At 40.7% G+C, this 17999-nt stretch overlaps 7 protein-coding genes across 7 annotated transcripts; 5 read left to right on the forward strand and 2 right to left on the reverse strand. All coding sequences in view use genetic code 12, as the record gives it.

Annotated features, from left to right (window-relative positions):
* Positions 1–3903: 3903 nt before the first annotated feature.
* ALG6 (glucosyltransferase required for N-linked glycosylation pathway) lies at positions 3904–5463 on the forward strand (the record flags this gene model as incomplete). Its single annotated transcript, XM_001382456.1, has 1 exon — positions 3904–5463. The coding sequence occupies one exon, from the start codon at positions 3904–3906 to the stop codon at positions 5461–5463; it is 1560 nt and encodes a 519-aa protein (XP_001382493.2).
* A 1273-nt stretch (positions 5464–6736) lies between these two features.
* Positions 6737–11899, forward strand: PICST_65220 (predicted protein; the record flags this gene model as incomplete). The annotated part of the gene is made up of 4 exons (XM_001382457.1): positions 6737–7326; positions 7402–7728; positions 7807–8038; positions 8138–11899. Exons 1-4 carry the CDS (start codon positions 7148–7150, stop codon positions 11897–11899), a joined length of 4500 nt encoding a protein of 1499 aa, XP_001382494.2. The 5' UTR covers positions 6737–7147.
* Positions 11900–12022: 123 nt separating this feature from the next.
* On the reverse strand, positions 12023–12481 carry PICST_29882 (predicted protein; the record flags this gene model as incomplete). The annotated part of the gene is made up of 1 exon (XM_001383000.1): positions 12023–12481. One exon carries the CDS (start codon positions 12479–12481, stop codon positions 12023–12025), a length of 459 nt encoding a protein of 152 aa, XP_001383037.2.
* Positions 12482–12844: 363 nt separating this feature from the next.
* PICST_66966 (predicted protein) lies at positions 12845–13899 on the forward strand (the record flags this gene model as incomplete). Its single annotated transcript, XM_001382458.1, has 1 exon — positions 12845–13899. The coding sequence occupies exon 1, from the start codon at positions 12847–12849 to the stop codon at positions 13897–13899; it is 1053 nt and encodes a 350-aa protein (XP_001382495.2). The 5' UTR covers positions 12845–12846.
* A 328-nt stretch (positions 13900–14227) lies between these two features.
* On the forward strand, positions 14228–15070 carry PICST_41643 (predicted protein; the record flags this gene model as incomplete). Its single annotated transcript, XM_001382459.1, has 1 exon — positions 14228–15070. A coding segment is annotated over one exon (843 nt), but the record flags the coding sequence as incomplete, so codon positions are not given.
* Positions 15071–15447: 377 nt separating this feature from the next.
* Positions 15448–17559, forward strand: PICST_56375 (predicted protein; the record flags this gene model as incomplete). The annotated part of the gene is made up of 1 exon (XM_001382460.1): positions 15448–17559. The coding sequence occupies one exon, from the start codon at positions 15448–15450 to the stop codon at positions 17557–17559; it is 2112 nt and encodes a 703-aa protein (XP_001382497.2).
* A 215-nt stretch (positions 17560–17774) lies between these two features.
* Positions 17775–17999, reverse strand: ATX1 (antioxidant and copper/iron homeostasis protein; the record flags this gene model as incomplete). Its single annotated transcript, XM_001383001.1, has 1 exon — positions 17775–17999. The coding sequence occupies one exon, from the start codon at positions 17997–17999 to the stop codon at positions 17775–17777; it is 225 nt and encodes a 74-aa protein (XP_001383038.1).

The raw sequence follows: 17999 nt of genomic DNA on the forward strand, positions 1-17999 counted from the left end.
GACCACGCCAGGTAAAAAGTCAACAAAGACAAGAGGCCGCAAGGCAGGTAGATTTGGGGGAAGGCAAAGAAAGCCGAAGATCGTTACTCCTGAATTAGAAGCTAGAAGAGCCCACTATAAGGCATCTAAAGAAAGTGCTTCTGCTATCAAGTCTGGGACAACGGTAAGAGCTATAGGGTCAACAGTTCCCACGTCCATAAAGAAGGTTTCACTGTCTAAATCTTTCTCGGATAGAGAATCTCATAAACACACTCCCAAATCGTCGTTGAACTCCTCTAGAAGATCTACGCCTACCTCATCTCACAACAGCTCCGCTACTCCGACACCAAGAGCTTCTTCGCCTGCCATGTCTTCAAAGGCTGGAGGCAAATCGTCCAATGATAAGAAGTCGAATGATAATAATAAATCCAAAGATAAATCTAAGAAGGATCCTAGGAGTGGTACACCACCATCCAGCAAAAGTGATGACTCCCTTCCAAAAGATAGAAGCACCAGGTTTGTGAAACCAGAAACAGGAAAACAATCCAAGAGGGACTACAAGAGAGCAGGTGATTTAACGCAAAGTAAAACAGATAAACCAAAGGGCAAAACAGATAAATCTAATGGTAAGGCTGAAAAAACTAGTGGTAAAGCTGAAAGACCAAATGGTAAGTCTGATGTGCAGATTAGTAAGAATAGCGGTGTTAAACCAGGTAAGGAAAAGAAGTCTAAGACAAATGATCAGCCACTAAAGGAATCTTCAAGACCTACCAAGGACAATAAGGAAAGATCTTCCAAGAAGACTATCCAATCAACATCAGCAAAAGAGGCTACTAGAGATGGAAAGAGAAATGAAACAAAGAATTTCAATCTGAAGGAGAAAAATAATCAGACCGTAGTTGCTGAGAATCTGACTGTGGATGCTGGAGATAATCCGTCGGCTCTTCCACTGGAAGTTTCTAAGTTCCATCCTGCTCTGAATGCAAGACTCAAGTTCGACAACTTGCCCCAATATTTCAGAGAAGTAAGTTTCAACATGTTCTTGGAAGAACAGTTAACAAATGATGATAACTATCTCACATCTGAAGATATTCTCATTGAATGGTATGCTGACCAAGACAAAAAGAATATTCAGTATAAGTTGTCAATGCCACTTGATGATAGCATTACCAAAAGGTTCATTTCGGATAAGTTGAAGGCAGTCAAGAAAACACCTTTTTCTTTGGGACTGTCAATGTTCTTAATTCTCAATGACGAAATTCCATGGTATGGTACTGTAGCAACTTTAGACACTGTCAAAGCTGGACCCCATAAAAAGGGTAGAGGTAGAGGTAGACAAGGACCACCTAAAGATCAGATTCTCGAAATGGTTGTTAAGTTGTATGATTGGAATGATCATCCTTTACCAAAGAATGCAAATATTACCCAATTGAAAGTTCTACCAGCCTCTGTTCCAGTTAGTAGAGTTTTCAACGCTATGACAAGACTCTCTAACGAGAGTTTCAAGAAGATGCTTCTTGGAAATGATCCTATTAAACAAATTGTCTTCAGAAACTACTTGAAGTTTACTAAAGATACTTTTAATGATTCACAAAAAGTTGCTATCCAGTCGGTTTTGAATAATGCAATCACTGTCTTGCAAGGTCCTCCTGGTACTGGTAAAACATCGACGATTTTCGAGATTATCCTACAACTTCTTGATTCATTAAATACATACCCAATTCTAGTCGTTGCGGCATCCAACATTGCCATTGATAACATCGCTGAGAAGTTGAAGCCAAAGCATGAGAAGAACATCTTGAGAATAGTAGCTAACGAGAAGGAAAGAGAATACAACCGTTCGCATCCTTTGGCTTCTATTTGTTTGCATCACAAAGTGTATGACGGACTACCTTCAAGATACCAAATGGTAATCGACGAATTGAAACGTGGACCTCCTACTATTGGTGCCACAGCTTTTAAGAAGTTTCAATCCGATCAGTTTGAGCTTACTAAAACTTTGGTAGCCCAGGCTAAAGTCATTTTCACCACTACAGTTGTTGCAGGAGGCAACCAGTTGAAGTCCGTAGTTAAATGCCCTGTGGTTATTATGGATGAAGCAACCCAGTCGTCGGAGCCTACAACTTTGATTCCTCTTTCTATGCCTGGTGTTGAGAAGTTTGTATTTGTAGGTGATCAAAGACAATTAAGTTGCTTCTCGTTGATTCCTTCACTTTCTCTTTCGTTGTTTGAGAGAGTCTTGTTGAATGAGACGTACAAGAATCCTCATATGTTGGATACCCAGTACCGTATGCATCCAGCTATCAGCGAGTTCCCTAGAAATACATTCTATGGTGGGTTGTTAAAGGACGGTATTGGAGAAGTGGATAGATCTCTTCCTGGAATCCCCAAGGATCCAGTGTACTTCTGGGACACGAATGGAAGAGCTCCTGAACAGTCTGTTCGTAACAGATTCCGTGAAGACCACGGATATACGTATACTAACAGAGCTGAAATTGAGTACGTCAAACAAGTTCTCAGGGTATTGATATACGACAAGAATATAGATAGATCTAATATTGGTATTATTACTCCATATAGTGGGCAGAGAGATTTGATCTCGTCTACGTTGGTGAAGGACGACTTGATCAACCCTCGAGGTGAGCAAGTTCAGATTGAAATTGATATCGATGATATCCGTAATGAGTCCAAACCAGTCACCATTCACTTGGTCTCTGGAATAATGATAGCTTCCATTGATGCATTCCAGGGAAGAGAAAAGGACTTCTTGATTATGTCGTGTGTCAGATCAAATACAGAAGGAAAGATCGGTTTCTTGAAAGATGAGAGAAGATTAAATGTCGCCTTGACGAGATCCAAGTACGGTTTGGTGATGATTGGAGATGTAGATTGTTTGAAGAGAGGAGATCCACTATGGAAGGAATATATGAAATACTTGGAGAAGAAGAAGTTTATTCATAATGATAGTGAGTTTAAGTATTAGAAGTAAGGAATAAAAGTCATAATAGAGTAAAAAAATCTGAATTGAATGGCAAACAAAAGAGTAAGGCATAGGAAAATAAATTATGGGTGCAAAATACTAAGTGTGGAGAAAATGGGTGCAAAAAATAACGACAACTGCAGGACTCGAACCTGCGCGGGCAAAGCCCAAAAGATTTCTAATCTTTCTCCTTAACCACTCGGACAAGTTGCCAATTGGTTGCTACATTTTATAATGTGTTTCTTTGTGTCTTCATTTATGTCACGTGATATAAATCACGTTTTACAGTTTTCTAAGGATATCACCTAGTTTTTAGGTCATATCACCAGGAGGTTTTTATCCTAGGATTTCCTCCATCATTCGGTATGGATTAGAGGATGATTTATATACTTTGTAGTAGATAGGTGGGACTTTAGTCGTAATACATGCCATTTCGTAAAAAAAAAAGCGTGTTTGATTTTTCTTGTTTCTTTCGTAATAATATGTATATTTAAAGTGATCTTTTTTTGTTTATTCTTATTCTGAAATGTAAAAACTCCTAAGGAATTGAATTTAATGCAGGATCTTCTTTTAACAATGTTCTTTGGTAGGTTTTGGCTGGTTTTGGGAGAATTCTTCATAAATTTGAGATATATTTTCCAAAATAGTACAGAACTCCAGAATAAAGATATAATACCTGGAAAAAGGAACCGGGTAACTTCATTCATTCTTTCTTTAACTCATAAAGTTGAACTTGTTCTTTACTAATCTATATATTTTCTAAACAAATAGCTTTGTTAGTGTCTCATATTTTGCACCTATTTGAATCTCCAGAAGCCGTCTCAAAATGCGCACTATGAAAAATTCAATTTTCACTAATAACGAATTACGACGGTTAGATATTTCAGTTCACAATAATACTTTTTCTTTATATTAGTTCATATTTACCATTGACTCCTAAAACCATGGCAAAGACTAAGAAGAAGGCCAAGGGCTCCGGTAGCCAGTCCAGCACTCATCACCACCATCAAGATTCGTCTACTTCACATTCCATCTTTAAAAACTCACCCGTTCATGACCTTTTGCACAACTTTGAAAAGGCTCCAGACCAATGGGCTGCCAGATACGTGTTGGTTATGACAGCCATATTGCTCCGTGCCGCTATAGGACTCGGTGGCTATTCCGGAAAGGCCACTCCGCCGATGTTTGGAGATTTTGAAGCTCAAAGACACTGGATGGAGTTGACGATTCATCTTCCAATTTCACAGTGGTACTGGTTTGACTTACAATACTGGGGTTTGGACTATCCGCCTTTGACAGCTTACCATCTGTATATAATCGGGAAGATAGGGAGCTTCATCAATCCTGACTGGTTTCTGTTGAATGCTTCACGTGGAATAGAAGGAAGCGACATCAAGTTCTTCATGAGATTCATGAGTTTGGTCAGCGAACTCGTTCTCTACATCCCAGCAGTTTTAACGTTAGCCAATTTGATGGGTAAGAAGTTCAACTTGAGCCGAATGGACCAGATCATTATCTCGTTATTGACAATTAACCAGGCCCATCTTGTGTTGATAGATCATGGTCATTTCCAGTTCAACTCGGTGATGTTGGGTTTCTTCATCTACGCCATGATAGAGCTTATAAATTCGAGCTATGTTATCGCCAGTGTATGGTTCATTGGTTGCATCAACTTTAAGCAGATGGGCTTGTACTACTCGACATTTATTTTCGTGTTCATCCTAAGCCAACTCAAGAGCTTTGGCCAACTTGTAGGAGTAGGTGTAACTGTGATTCTTTCACAAGCTGTCGTATTATCACCATTCATCTCTGACCCTAAACAAGCACTCCAGATCCTTTACAGAGTGTTTCCCTTTAACAGGGGCTTGTTTGAAGACAAGGTCGCCAACTTCTGGTGTACCACCAATGTCCTAGTCAAGTACAGAGAGATCGTAGCTCCCCAGACATTGTCCAAAATGGCCCTCATTACAACTGTGCTATCGATTTTGCCAATGAACATCTTGTTGTTCATCAAGTTGAGAAAGACCAAAAACGTTATTCCTGGCTTGATCTACGGATTCGCCGGCAATTCGTTAGCATTCTACTTATTTTCGTTCCAAGTTCACGAAAAGAGTATCTTGATTCCATTGGTTCCATCTACGTTGTTGCTACTTGTCGATCCTTCGCTCATAGACATCGTGCAATGGATCAACAACGTCGGGACGTTCAGTCTCTATCCGTTGTTGAAGAAGGACGACTTGGTTCTACAGTACTTTGTCAGCAACTTCTTGATCAACTGGTTGATTGGCCGCAAGTTGCTTATGAAGAGTAGAAGTATGGTGTGGGACTTGATTATCAAGGGCAGTTACTTGCTGTTAGTCGTATATCATATCATCGACTATACTTCAGATCCGCCCGCACGTTATCCCGATTTGTGGGTGATTCTTAACATCAGCATTTCATTCGCAGCCTTTGCCTTGTTCTGGTTGTGGTTGAACTTCCGCATCTACAAGTTGAAGGTCTAGGCATGTACTATATGTAACGAGAATAAAAGTTGAAGTAGAACGAGAAATTTACGGCTACCGAGAAGCACGTCCGTGCCATGGCCACTTAGATTGCCTGATCGAAAATGTAGGTACCATATCACCTACCAAGTTTAGAGGCATTGCCCTCAATTGGAAGTGATATAACACTGATCTGCTGTGAGATATCGCCCGGAGGGCTGGCTATAGAGCATAGGCTACAACTTGGCTGCAACTGGGCTATAAGCTACATAGAGACCATAAGTAGATATGATGCCATTTCAGAGTATCCAGAAAGTTGCCCTTTCTGTAGATGTAGAAGTCAGAGAGTCTAACACTGTATTTGGTAACTACGAAACACTTCATAACAATGCTGTGATTCAGATCAATGAAACGAGAAAAGCGGATATCCCCACCATGCACGAACTCACCTTGACTGGTAGTCCTGGAAACGGCTATGATGTCTAAGGTACAAAAGTTACACCGTGATTTTTGCACTATAGGACTAGTACAAGCTACGGCCACCCATTTAATCCATATTCTACTTTTCCATCTGTTTCACAGAGCACCGGTGGACTACCTTGTATGCTGATAGTCTCTTCTGTCGTGACGATTTCAGGAACTGTTATTGATTATGGAGACTGGCTTTAGCTGTTTCACCCGAGAACGCGTCGCTCCCTTGCAGGGCACAGGCAGAGGGTAGATGCCACAAACCGGTTTAGATTCGCGTCGTACGCGTCGGAGCCAGTTCTTGAGGCAGATGGGCAATGTGAAATGGGAGACAGTATGGGGTTGAACCGATTGTTATTATCATGCTGAGGTGACGTTATTATGACGTTGCTACCTGAAAATATCCATTTGCAAGCAGCCGTGTTCGCTTCGTGGCTTTCTTCTGGTGTATTTTATTGTAGCTTATCAAGATGTGAAAGCTGAATTTTTCACTCACATGCTGGTATTGAAATGATCCCAGTAAGCTAATATCCACAGTAACCAGCCCATAGTGTCCTCAGCTCATGGGCCATTGTTCAGTAGAGCACTCATGGATCATGAGATCATAATGGCTCTCACCATTTCGCATTATTCTCTTGACCATTTGCTCGTGTACTGCTATTTATTCGCGTTCGCATTGTTCCTCTGTATACACCCTGTAATTTTTTGGTTAAATTTTATTCTGTGATTTCTGCCTTGTCTGTATTTTCGTCATTATTATTATTACCATTATTTTGCTGGCATTGGTGATTATTCTCCTTTGGTCGAGCTTAATTTTAGATTAGGCTGACAGTAACGGTTTCTTTGCTGTTTTTCTTTCTGGTGACACTTTCTTCCGCAGAGAAATCTGGTGTATTTTGTCTATTCAGCCTACCAGACTCTAGACGAGCAATATAATAAGGCAGCATAGCCAGAATTCAAGCTATACAAATCTCCGAAGTGAGGCGACGAACAACAAAAGAACACAAACCACAGACTATTCAAGACATTCAAGACTCTCTGAGACCAAAAGAACTCAGCATTAAAAGCTTTCAGTGCTATCAGAATTTTTCATACCTGAATCAACAAATCTAAGATCTGTTTTTTTCCGTCTATTCTTCGTCCTTGAACATCACTAGACTACCATAACAACACACTGTTCACTACATTCTGCTCCAAGATAATCCTGATATAACTAACCAATAGGTGAATTACTATCATGACTAGTCGTGCCACTCAGATCAGCACGTCGTCTAGCGTGTATTCGCCTGTAGAATCAGAGTATGCATTCAAGAACAACCAGACCTATGCTCCGATCGAAGAAGAATACGAAGAAAACGGCAACGACCACAATAGTAACGAAAATGTACCCAACACCAGCTACGCTGAAGAAAACGGGTTCAACCTTGTCTACGGCAATAACGCCACTCATGACACTCACGACACTCGTAGTATATCTCTGTCTACGTCTAGCTTTGACATAGACCAGCCCATAATCAGACGCAACGGCAATATGGCCACGGACTTCTCGTCCCAGACATTCCAGACATTCCACACAGCTCAGGGAAACTACTCTGACTCCGATTTGGAGTTGGATAGGGAACCAAGTCTCAGTCGTGAACCTAGCTTTACTTCTATCAACGAGTCAATAATGCATAGTAATGTAAACGACAGCAGTCTTGTTCAGCCTGAGCTTCCTGGTTCGTACGACAACGATGAAACACCTAAGTTGGACAGCGCAGCGCGAATGCCGTCCGACGGTTTGGACGATAAAACTCCCATCTTGGGCAACACCATGACGTTTGAATCCAGACCCACTGACCCTAGAAACAGTCTTGGGATCAGCATCCAGCCACTTAACTTCGGTGCTAACAATAGACGAAGCCAGTTAACTCCTCTTCTTCCACAGCAGGAGCTTAGTACAAAATTCCAGCGTCTTTCTGTAACCCTTCAGCTGAAAACCCCGTCCGGTGACTCATACGACTTCATGAACTCTTTCCAACAGAACGTCCAGCAGGCCAACAACGATGCTGACTCCAACAGATGGTCCAAGACGAGAACCAGCTTGTACTACAAGAAGATACACGAGGCACAACCCAAAGACGATAATGTAGATGACGCTGTGGACGATACCGATAACTGGACTCAAGACACATCTGACGAGGCCAAAGTCGACAATGTAGAGAAGTTAGTCAGACGCGCGGACCAGGCTTCCGTAGACAGCACGATCAGTAACCGATCCAGCATTATCAGTCAGAGCAGCGAGTTCCCACAAGACACCACTAGAATGACTGCTGGTGGAGCAGATGTAGACGACAAGAAGTTTCTCAGCCAGACGTCAAGTGGCAACAGCTCGACCAGCTTCAACTTCGACGTTAGCAGTAGCCAGATTCCTTCTTCTTATGCTATCGATAAGAACTTGCGGGTGTCGAGAGTGTCGCCCACGAAGGTATTGAAGAAATCTGCTGTGGAAGACATTCCCATCAGGAAGGATCTTGTCCAGCGTTTCGAACGGATGTCGTCTAATATGGACATGTCAGATCAGGAACGGAACGATCTCTATATTGCCAACTCTTGGTCAGGCTCAAAAATGGACTTGTCAAACAGATACAACGACTCAAATCCAACAGAGTCGATGCTTGATCCCAAGAATGGACTTGTGGAATCTACCCAGCTTGATCTGACCCACGACATTCTTCAACTCAAGGAAGAGTCTAGACCCCTGACGATGTCCCAGGGACCTTCTTTCTTCGAAGATGACGAAGACTTGTCCGCCTTGTTCATCAGAGCTATGCATCCATTTGATTCTTCAACATTGCAATCTGAATCAGATGTTTCAATCTGTTTGTCGTTTGATAAAGACGAAATTGCATTTGTCCACACCATCGACGATTCTGGCTGGGGGGAAGTCACGTTGGTAGATAGCTTGCTGAGAGGCTGGATTCCCATGAACTACTTCACTATATCCATTTCGGAAGACGACGACTTGATCGAAGAAGAGGGCAGCGACTCTCGTATTCCAAATAGCAAGTACTTGAAGCCACTCTTCCATGCCTGTGGGAAATTCCTCATGAATCCATTGAGTCACAAGAACCGTCGTGGAAAATATACTTTCTCTATCAGAGTGATCAACTCCATCAGAGATGGTGTGCGCTTGCTCTTGCAGCAGACCGATTGTTTATCTAGATCGAACGAAATCGTCACCAAGAGACCCGTAGTAAGAAAAGCACGTAAATCCTTGCTTGCTGATTGGTACAATCTCATGGTGAAAGCCAACGAGTTCAAAGGTACTTCCAACTTCAACAAGATCGAAATATTGACCTTGATGATCTACCAGGTGACCAGAAAGGCGTGCAAGTTCTTGCAGGTATGGTCAGTAGAAAGTAAGCAAATCATCAAGAGAGAGAACGAGAAAAGGCTCCAAGAAGATATGAGTGCCTATCCTTTGTTGAATGCTCCTCCTTTGGCCAAGTACAGAGTTACAGAAATCAATAGTATCTTGTACTCGTACTTAGGGATAATCATCGGTAGATTGGACTTAATCGAACACAACTCTGTTGGATGTAGTCTTTTGGAAACTATTGCTCATCAGATTATCTTATTGTTAAGGGAATTACTCTTTATTTCCAAGACTGGTTCAGATTTCTCATCTGAGAAGCCGGCAGATTTGGACAGTTCGTTGGACTCATTATTATCTTTAGTGAGTGATTTAGTGTCTAGCGTGAAAAACTTGGTCGTCAAGACTTTGAACGAGACCGAAGCGGACAGAAAGAGTGCATTCAACCCACGTAGTGCAGCTGGAAATGACTACTACTACACTCAAGAAGGTGGTGATTTGATTCAAATTGGTTCCAAGATGGTTAGAGCAATTAGTACTACCGTTGCTTCCATCAGAAAGTTGTTGGAAGTTACTGGAGACTTCAGGTTGAATGCTGAAAGATCTTATCCTGACTATTCCAAGATGAGAATTGAGCCTGAAGAGTTCATAAGAAAGTGCTCAATAGGTATCACAAGACCTTTGGCGTTCGATAAGAATACTTTGAGAGTCGACAAGTCTAGAGCTCGATCCAACAGATACTCTATGATCAGATCTGGAAAGACCGGTGAATTAGGATTGACTTCTAGTGGTGCAAACTTGTTATACGATGCCATGAATAGTGATAGCGATGGCTCATTCTCCTTATCTGATTCAGCATTTGAACCGTTTACTCACACGGAAGGTGAGTCTAGCATCAGTGATGAATTGTTGGTAGACTCTAATGGTAACTTACTTGGTGCTTCTTTCAAGGGTTTGGTTCACACCTTGACAAATGAAATAACCCCACCAGAATACTTTTTTGTTTCTACTTTCTTTATTTGTTTCAGAAGCTTTGCTAATGGTATCGATTTGTTGGAGGAGTTGATCACGCGATTTGATATTGAAAACAAGTCAATCAAGGATCAAACCAAGGCTGATGTCACTGCAGAACTTAAACTCAAGAAGAGAAGAAGATTAATTGTCAAGATGTTCCAGTTGTGGATGGAATCTTACTGGAACCAGGAATTAGACTACAGCTTGTTGACCACTTTAATTAACTTTTTCAATGAGGGTATTTCCATTTACTTGCCTTTGGATGCTATGAAACTTATTGAAATTGGTGCAAAACTTTCAACAAGACCATTGATCGAGAATAAGGTTGCTAAGAAATCTGTATCAAGCATGCAATTGGTGGAAAGAAGTATTACCATTACTAGAATTAAGAGAAAGAATCTTGTTTCCAGTGCAGACAACACTATTAACAACAGGTACTCTATGGTTGATGGTTACGAACTTTCAAAAATCAATACCAATTCTTCAACAGCAAGTTCATTGAAATCAATTTCATTACCAATGCCATTAGGAGTTGGAAACCAAACTTCCTCATCCAATTCGTTGTTGAGCAAGAACCAGATTTCCACTATTGAAAAGGTAAATTTAACTTACAGAGCCATCTTGGGTAGTAGCTGGTGTGCTCAAAAGTACATAAGCGATAAGGAGTACATTCCCTTGAGCTTGAACACAATTCTTCCAAATTGGTTCAGCATTTTTGACCAAAGCTGGGTATTGTCAAACTACAGGCCCAATCTTTTGGATTTCAATGGGTTGGAATTAGCCAAACAATTAACAATTATTGAGTCTCACATTTTCTGCGCCATCAAGCCTGACGAACTTTTGAATGATAATTACTCTACAAAGAGAGCCCACTTGAAGTTGGCACCAAATGTGAGACAATCCTTGCTTTTCACTAACTGCTTATCGGAATATGTACTTGAATCCATTTTGCAACCGAAGATCAACCAGAAACTCAGAGTTAACATAGTGAAGACTTGGTTGAAGGTGGCTATTTCTTGTTTGTACTTGAGAAACTTCAACTCGTTGGCAGCCATTGTGACTGCTTTGCAATCTCACTTAATCACCAGATTATCCAAAGTGTGGAGCGATCTCTCCGAGAAGTACACCGAATTGTACGACTACTTATCAACCATTGTCCGTCCAGAAAAGAACTACAATATCTACAGACCAAAATTGAGGAACTTCTTGGTATCCAACGATTATAATATTCCAATTGTTCCTTACTTTTCGTTGTTCTTACAGGATCTTACGTTTGTCAGCGATGGTAATTCCAACCATAGAATGGCCAACACTTTCTTGAATCAAAAGTTGATTAATATTGACAAATATTTGAAGATTTCCAGGATTATTGCTGACATTGAAAGTCTACAGACCCCATATGTAGACTACAAGAGTGGCCATAGAGACGACAGGAGACACAGTTTGGCATTCTTGAATAATCAAAGAGTCAGTGATGTTGAGGACTACAGTATTATTCCTGTTCCAGCATTGCAAGAACTTATTTTATTGGAGTTATGGAAGGTCAACCAATTGAACAAGACCGAAGAAGACAGAGCCTGGAAATTGAGTTGTTTGATACAACCCAGAGAGGCAGTATAAAACTTTTACTAAAGGTTTGTTATTTGTTATTTGTACTATATTGTTTAATAGATGAAAATATCTAAAACTAAGACTGAAGTTAGCGCCAAACTGGAAATAGATAAGGCTTGTCATACTGGACTGCTAATAAACAGCATGGTAGACGGCTGAGCACCCAATGGCGAAGATGGCACAGATTACATAGATGCCAAGGGCAACTAGCAAGACTTGACTGAATTTGAAGGTGCCGAGGCTCGACTCTTCATCCGCAGTATCTTCTTGGAGGATGGCAGCTAGATGCCTTCTTTCACGTTGACTGTAATCATTACGAATGTTGAGTGCAACTCTTGTGTCTGTCCACGGATGTCTTGCTACGGAGCTAGCAACAACATCTCTGAGAACTGCGGGAGTAGGAAATTCACCGTCTTTGCTATAGAGCGTTGCACTACCATCGGAGACATTCTCTTCTATGTAGCTTTCTTCAGTATTATCCAATCCGGCAACAGATGCTCGAATCGAAATCACTTCCTCATCCAGGGAGAAAAACGAGAGCGAGATGCTCTCGTTTTCTTCACGTTGGAAGTTCAGAATCTCTCGAGGCATTGTAACTGTTACTTGGGTGCAAAAGCGAAGCAAAAGCAAAGTGAAAAGTAAAGCAAAACCAATTTTCTGAAAGAGAATCTAATAGTCGAGCAGAAAATGAAATAGTAGTGAATGAAGTGGTGGCAGCTTTTTTATATGGATACTCTACAATTATTTTAGTCTCCCAACCACCTTAAGGAAACACTGCTTAGAGCTTCTCTTCTGCTTAGAGATTCTCATTTTGCAACTAAAATCTGCGTCGCGCAGAAATGCAACAGCAACAAGCTCCTGCATATAATATATTATAATCTCTAATTTTTCAAAATATGTAAACAGAACAATTCTGTTTATTTATTATTCTTATTTCTCAACAGTTGCCAATTACAATGAGTTTAGAAGTAAATAGTGCGAAACTAGAAGAGGAGATAAATGGTATTGTGAACTCAGCTTCCTATTCCATCCTAAATGCCCAGAAAGACTTTGACGCGTCTTCCTTAAAGTTACTGAACCCTCAGAACATCCATGAAGAAATAGTGTACCAAAAGGAGATTTTTTCCAAGTTGAAGTTTCTCTACTTGGAGCAGGAGACTCGTGATAAGTTCCTTCGAAAGGTTTCCGAAGTTTCAGCAGAAGAAATCGACGGCGCAGACTTGGAAAAGGCCGAAGATGCCGCTGTTGTCAGTAAGAAAAATCTCCATGACTTGAAAGCTAGGATGTACCAACAGATTGAAGTCTTGGACACGGTAGCTACAGATAATACTCGCCTATATGACACCTACACGCGCAAGGTAGAAGTGGCAAATGAGCTTGTTGCCGAAATTCGCGGTTTGGAAGCTGACCTTGACGAACTCATGAAGGACTCAGTTTTTGAAAATCCCCAGATCGTAGCAAAGATCGCCTCTGATCATGGAAATTCTGTAGAAGATGTAGACCAGCTTGTTCGCCGTAACGAGACGGAGCTAGAGGAGCATAGTAGTGAGCTACAAAGGCTCATAGATGACATCGAGCTGAAAAAGTTGTTGAATGTGAAACAACTTCAACACATCCACAGCTCAAAATCAAAGCTTGAGGAGTTGAAACTGCTCGTGTCAAACCAAGAGAATCCTGTTGTAAATCCTGCGGACGACAAATTGCAAAATTACGCAAAATGGTGTCACGAGATGAACGGAATCATTATCAGATTCACTAATATCAAGTCTCTCAAGTTAAGGTTGGCTCAGGACAGCAATTTTGTTCTTTCAATGAAACATAAAGATGAAGAAGTCCAGATAGTATACGACGAACTTTTCCACGTCGTAGATGTGACTGGAATCGTAGATACAGACAAGGTAGAACAGTTCAAGAGAATCACCAATAGCCATTCCACAATCAGTGAAGAAACATTTTTAACGGAAACCGTCAAATTCCTCAACTCCACAATTTTACAAAAGTCCTCATAGATATTACAATGCGAAATAGCTATAGTATCAGTCTATTGCAGTTCTTTTGGAAATGCAATTAGTGGGTGCCAAATACCATTTTTGGGAAACGGAAATTTAGATCACTCAGTCACGTGATATTTTTTTCTATTACCTCGGTAGATGCACATGAAAATTATATGATAGCACGTCTGGAGAATTTGACAAAAAGATAAACACATTCTTTATTGGTACCACCGTTTTATAGATTTTTCAGGTAACACCCAAGTCTGACAACAGATTCGGTATGGTGACTAGTATTACGACCTTATCCAGTTCGTACTCTACGCATCTCCCTTCAAGTGCCAAGCAGCAGGAAATCATCGACAACTTAATCCGGTTGGCCAAAGAAGAACAGCAACGAGGTAATACTTCAGTGACTCTGGATAAAATTGCCCAGCTTACAACTTTCCTATCCCAACAAGCAGCTGCATCCACATCTGAAAAGAGTGAAGAAACTTCCAAGTATTCTAAATTCAAGAAACTCCCGGAGCTTCCCAAACCTAAGTTTTCTCCGCTTTTCGATAAGTTTGATCTTTCAAAGTCTGTCGAGCTTGTAAATCAATCGAAGATCAACACAGGAGATTCCGAGGCCAAAACACCCAAGAAGAAGGTCTATCGTGGTAGTCAGCGATTTTCATTCAAGCGATTTGAGAATATATTTGTAGAAGTATTAGAGACGCTAGCCAATATTCTTGACAATTTGCACTTGTTATCGAGTTTACCCATGTTTCCGAAAGTCTTGACCAATATCTTGAAGCACACCAATAAGTTGTGGGTGCTTATTCTTGTCTTCTTGATACGTAAGACGATTTCGCAGTTGATGAATGTGATCAAAAAAGAGAGAAAAGTCAACATCGAATTGGAAATCGTCAACTGCAGGTCGGGGAAGTCTTCGCAGTACATCAACGAAGATATCAACAAAAAGTACAACAAGGTGTTGAAGGACTTGAGATTCGACAAGATGATGTTGATGATCGAGTTGGTGGGGAACTTCCTCGACTTTACGTTTAACTTTGTAGAGCTCTATGGCGTTCCAGTGCCTGACTGGTTCATGAGCACGTTGAATGTTGCCAGCATGGCAATGACAATCTACAGAATGAACAAGGACGACGAATACATCGATGATGACATCACTGAAGATTTGATATAATGATATAATGAAATGATAGTATATAGCTAGAGTCTTCTGACGATTAGATAGCAATTTAAATGATAGCAATCTTAAATGACGAAATTAAGAAGCGTTTTGTAGATTTATGGGGTTACATGAAGTAAGATGGGAGGATTTGTATTGATTTTAGACACAAGGTGTAGCTGGATAGAATAGAGAGAAGTTACCTACAATAGCAGAATTAGGGAGAGATTAGTGACACTAGTTGAAAATTAGTGAGAAGAACTTGAAAAATAGTGAGAGCTCTCGCGGAAGAATTAGCGACAGTTCATGCAGAATAAGCAAACTTTACGAAAGACTAAACAAAAGATCAAGAAATTGCACTACTACAATTTGCTTTCTTTTTTACAATTATCATGTCTATAGAGAGTTTAATAGCTTCGTACCAGAGGCGGTACGATGAGCTCGACGAAAATATAGCTTCCATAGCTCGTGGTGTCAACTTTGCCTCTCTTTCTAACAATCCCAGATTGGTTCAACAATTTCACGGCCCTAGCAATACTGAGAGCGAGAATGAAGAGCAAGAGGCCGACCTTTCAAAGCTCAGCATTGCGCAATTGAACCGGAAATATGACGATGTCGACAATTACATTGTAGAATTGCAGAAAATAGAGTTGCTAAGCCGTAAACTCGACGAGATCAACGTGCTTCTTTCCAAAAAGAAATCTGTTAGTGACTTACTTGATTTTCAGCAACTTTTCACTCTCTTCAGGAGCGCAAAAGAGACTACCACAGCTGCAGCTTCGGCGAATGTTAACATAGTAATCTATAAGCATATCGCCAAATCAGTGGAGACGGCGTTTGCGCTATTTGTAGAACAATTGGAGGAATATTTGCGTTTTCTTTTGCCAGACGAATACACCATTGAAAACATCTCGATCTTGAATGAGTTCAATGCTCTTCTAGACAAGAATGCCACGAAGCTCGAATCGTATTCGAAATTGCGCTCCCAATGGGACTCCCTTGTCGACAAGTTGCTTTCACCCAAACATACAAAGTTCAAATTGACTCTTGTTGACGATAAATTTGCTGATTACGATTCGATTTCGCTTGTGTTGACAGAAGATGAAACCAGTGTCACGGGATTCATTAAATCTGTACGGAACTTGCTCGAGTTTATCAATTTTCTTCAATTGGATACATTAAAGCATTACTTGAATTCGAAGATTTCGCTTTTGCTCATAAACAAGATTTCGGTCAATATCGATGGAATTGTCAATAATAAAGAAAGCATCGATGGCTTGAAGATTTTGGTCGACTACAGCACTTCAACAAACTGGAATGTACTCGCTGGTTTACACAGCACAGATACAAAACTGATAGAGGAGAAGCTCAACAAGTTGCATTTAGACTGGATCATCGACAACTTCATAAATGATATCAGAAAAGCGTTCAACTCCGAGTTGATAGAAAAGACTAAAGAATGGACCCATTCAATCGATACTTCCATCCAGTCAAAAGAATCGCAGAATAAGAAATTCAAGGATACTCAAAAGGAATCACAAACAGATCCACAAAATGAAAAAGTAGAAGATGATGACGATGCATGGAACGAAGACTGGGACGATGCTTGGGATGAAGACGAACCCAAGACTGAAATAGCGACTGAGACAAAACCACAAGCTGGAACTGCAGCTGAAAGCAATGCTGAACAAGATTCAAATAAGAGCATTATTGTAATCACTGAGTTACCAACTGAAGTGGAATCAATAGTAGAAAAGTACAGACAGCATTCACTGGATGTTTCGTATTTGATAAGTTCTGTCAAGGCTTTATCACTTCTGAAATATCCGCCTTTGTCCAGATCGTTTTTGCTTTTGAACGATATGACGTATTTGGCAAGTAGACTTGATTCACCAGAGTTGGTACGTTTTGCTGAATCCAACTGGAACCAGTATTTAGTCACATTTTACCAGGGACTCAAGAGTATATTGGGTTCGTTAAACTTGAGCGACTCCGATTCCAACGACGCTCAGGAAGACGATACTTATGGAGAACTTGACGACTACAATCTTAACCAGTTAAGTTTGATATATTCGTGGTTTGACACTCTTGTCCTGGAGACAGATTTGCAGCAGACCAACAACGAGCGGTTCAAGCAACTCATTATCCAGCTCGTAGAATTTGTAAACGCATGGTTGATACACAAGATATTGAGCTTTTTTGAGATCACTGAAGGGCAATCAACGAAGATTGCCAACATCATCGACTCGCTCAACAACGTCACTGTTCCGTATGTAATGCAAATCGGCGAGAGCCAGGCCAACATCAAGTCGTACAACAAATTGAACAACTACAAGTTCTTGCTCAACAACCATTTGAAGGATATCATGGACCGGTTTTACCAGGGCGAGTTGTTTGATATGGAAACCGACGAGTTGATTAAGGTGATCAAGAGTGTGTTCATCCACAGCGAGCTACGTGATAACTACATCAACGAGATTATCGAGTTCAGAAACATGACTTAACATATAAATTAGTAGTTCTATATGATCGGTATTCATTTACATTATTTATTCATTCTAGATATGCTTTTAGGAAGATTAACAGCTTCGAACAGTTGTAACAGTCCTAGATCGCTACAGTATAATTTGGTCATAATTGTAGTTTGGTCATAACTGTTTGACTATTACTAATACCATAAATGTCGTTTTGAGTCAAAGTGATGGCCAATTCCTCTAGTCTACTGGATGACCTTTCCGTCGTTGATCTTCTTTCCTGTCTTGGCGATAGTGTTGTAGACGGTATCGAAGTCGAGGGCGTCTGTAGTTGTTACGTCGACAGTCTGCTTCTCCAACGAAATGTCAATGTCAGAAACACCGTCCAATTTTTTCAATACTCTGTCAACAGCTCCGGAACAGCCGGAGCAGGACATGGAAACGTCAAAGTGGTACTTGTGGCCAGACAT

This window comes from Scheffersomyces stipitis, chromosome 2, assembly GCF_000209165.1.
Source record: "Scheffersomyces stipitis CBS 6054 chromosome 2, complete sequence".
In the NCBI taxonomy this organism is placed as follows: Eukaryota; Fungi; Ascomycota; class Pichiomycetes; order Serinales; family Debaryomycetaceae; genus Scheffersomyces; species Scheffersomyces stipitis.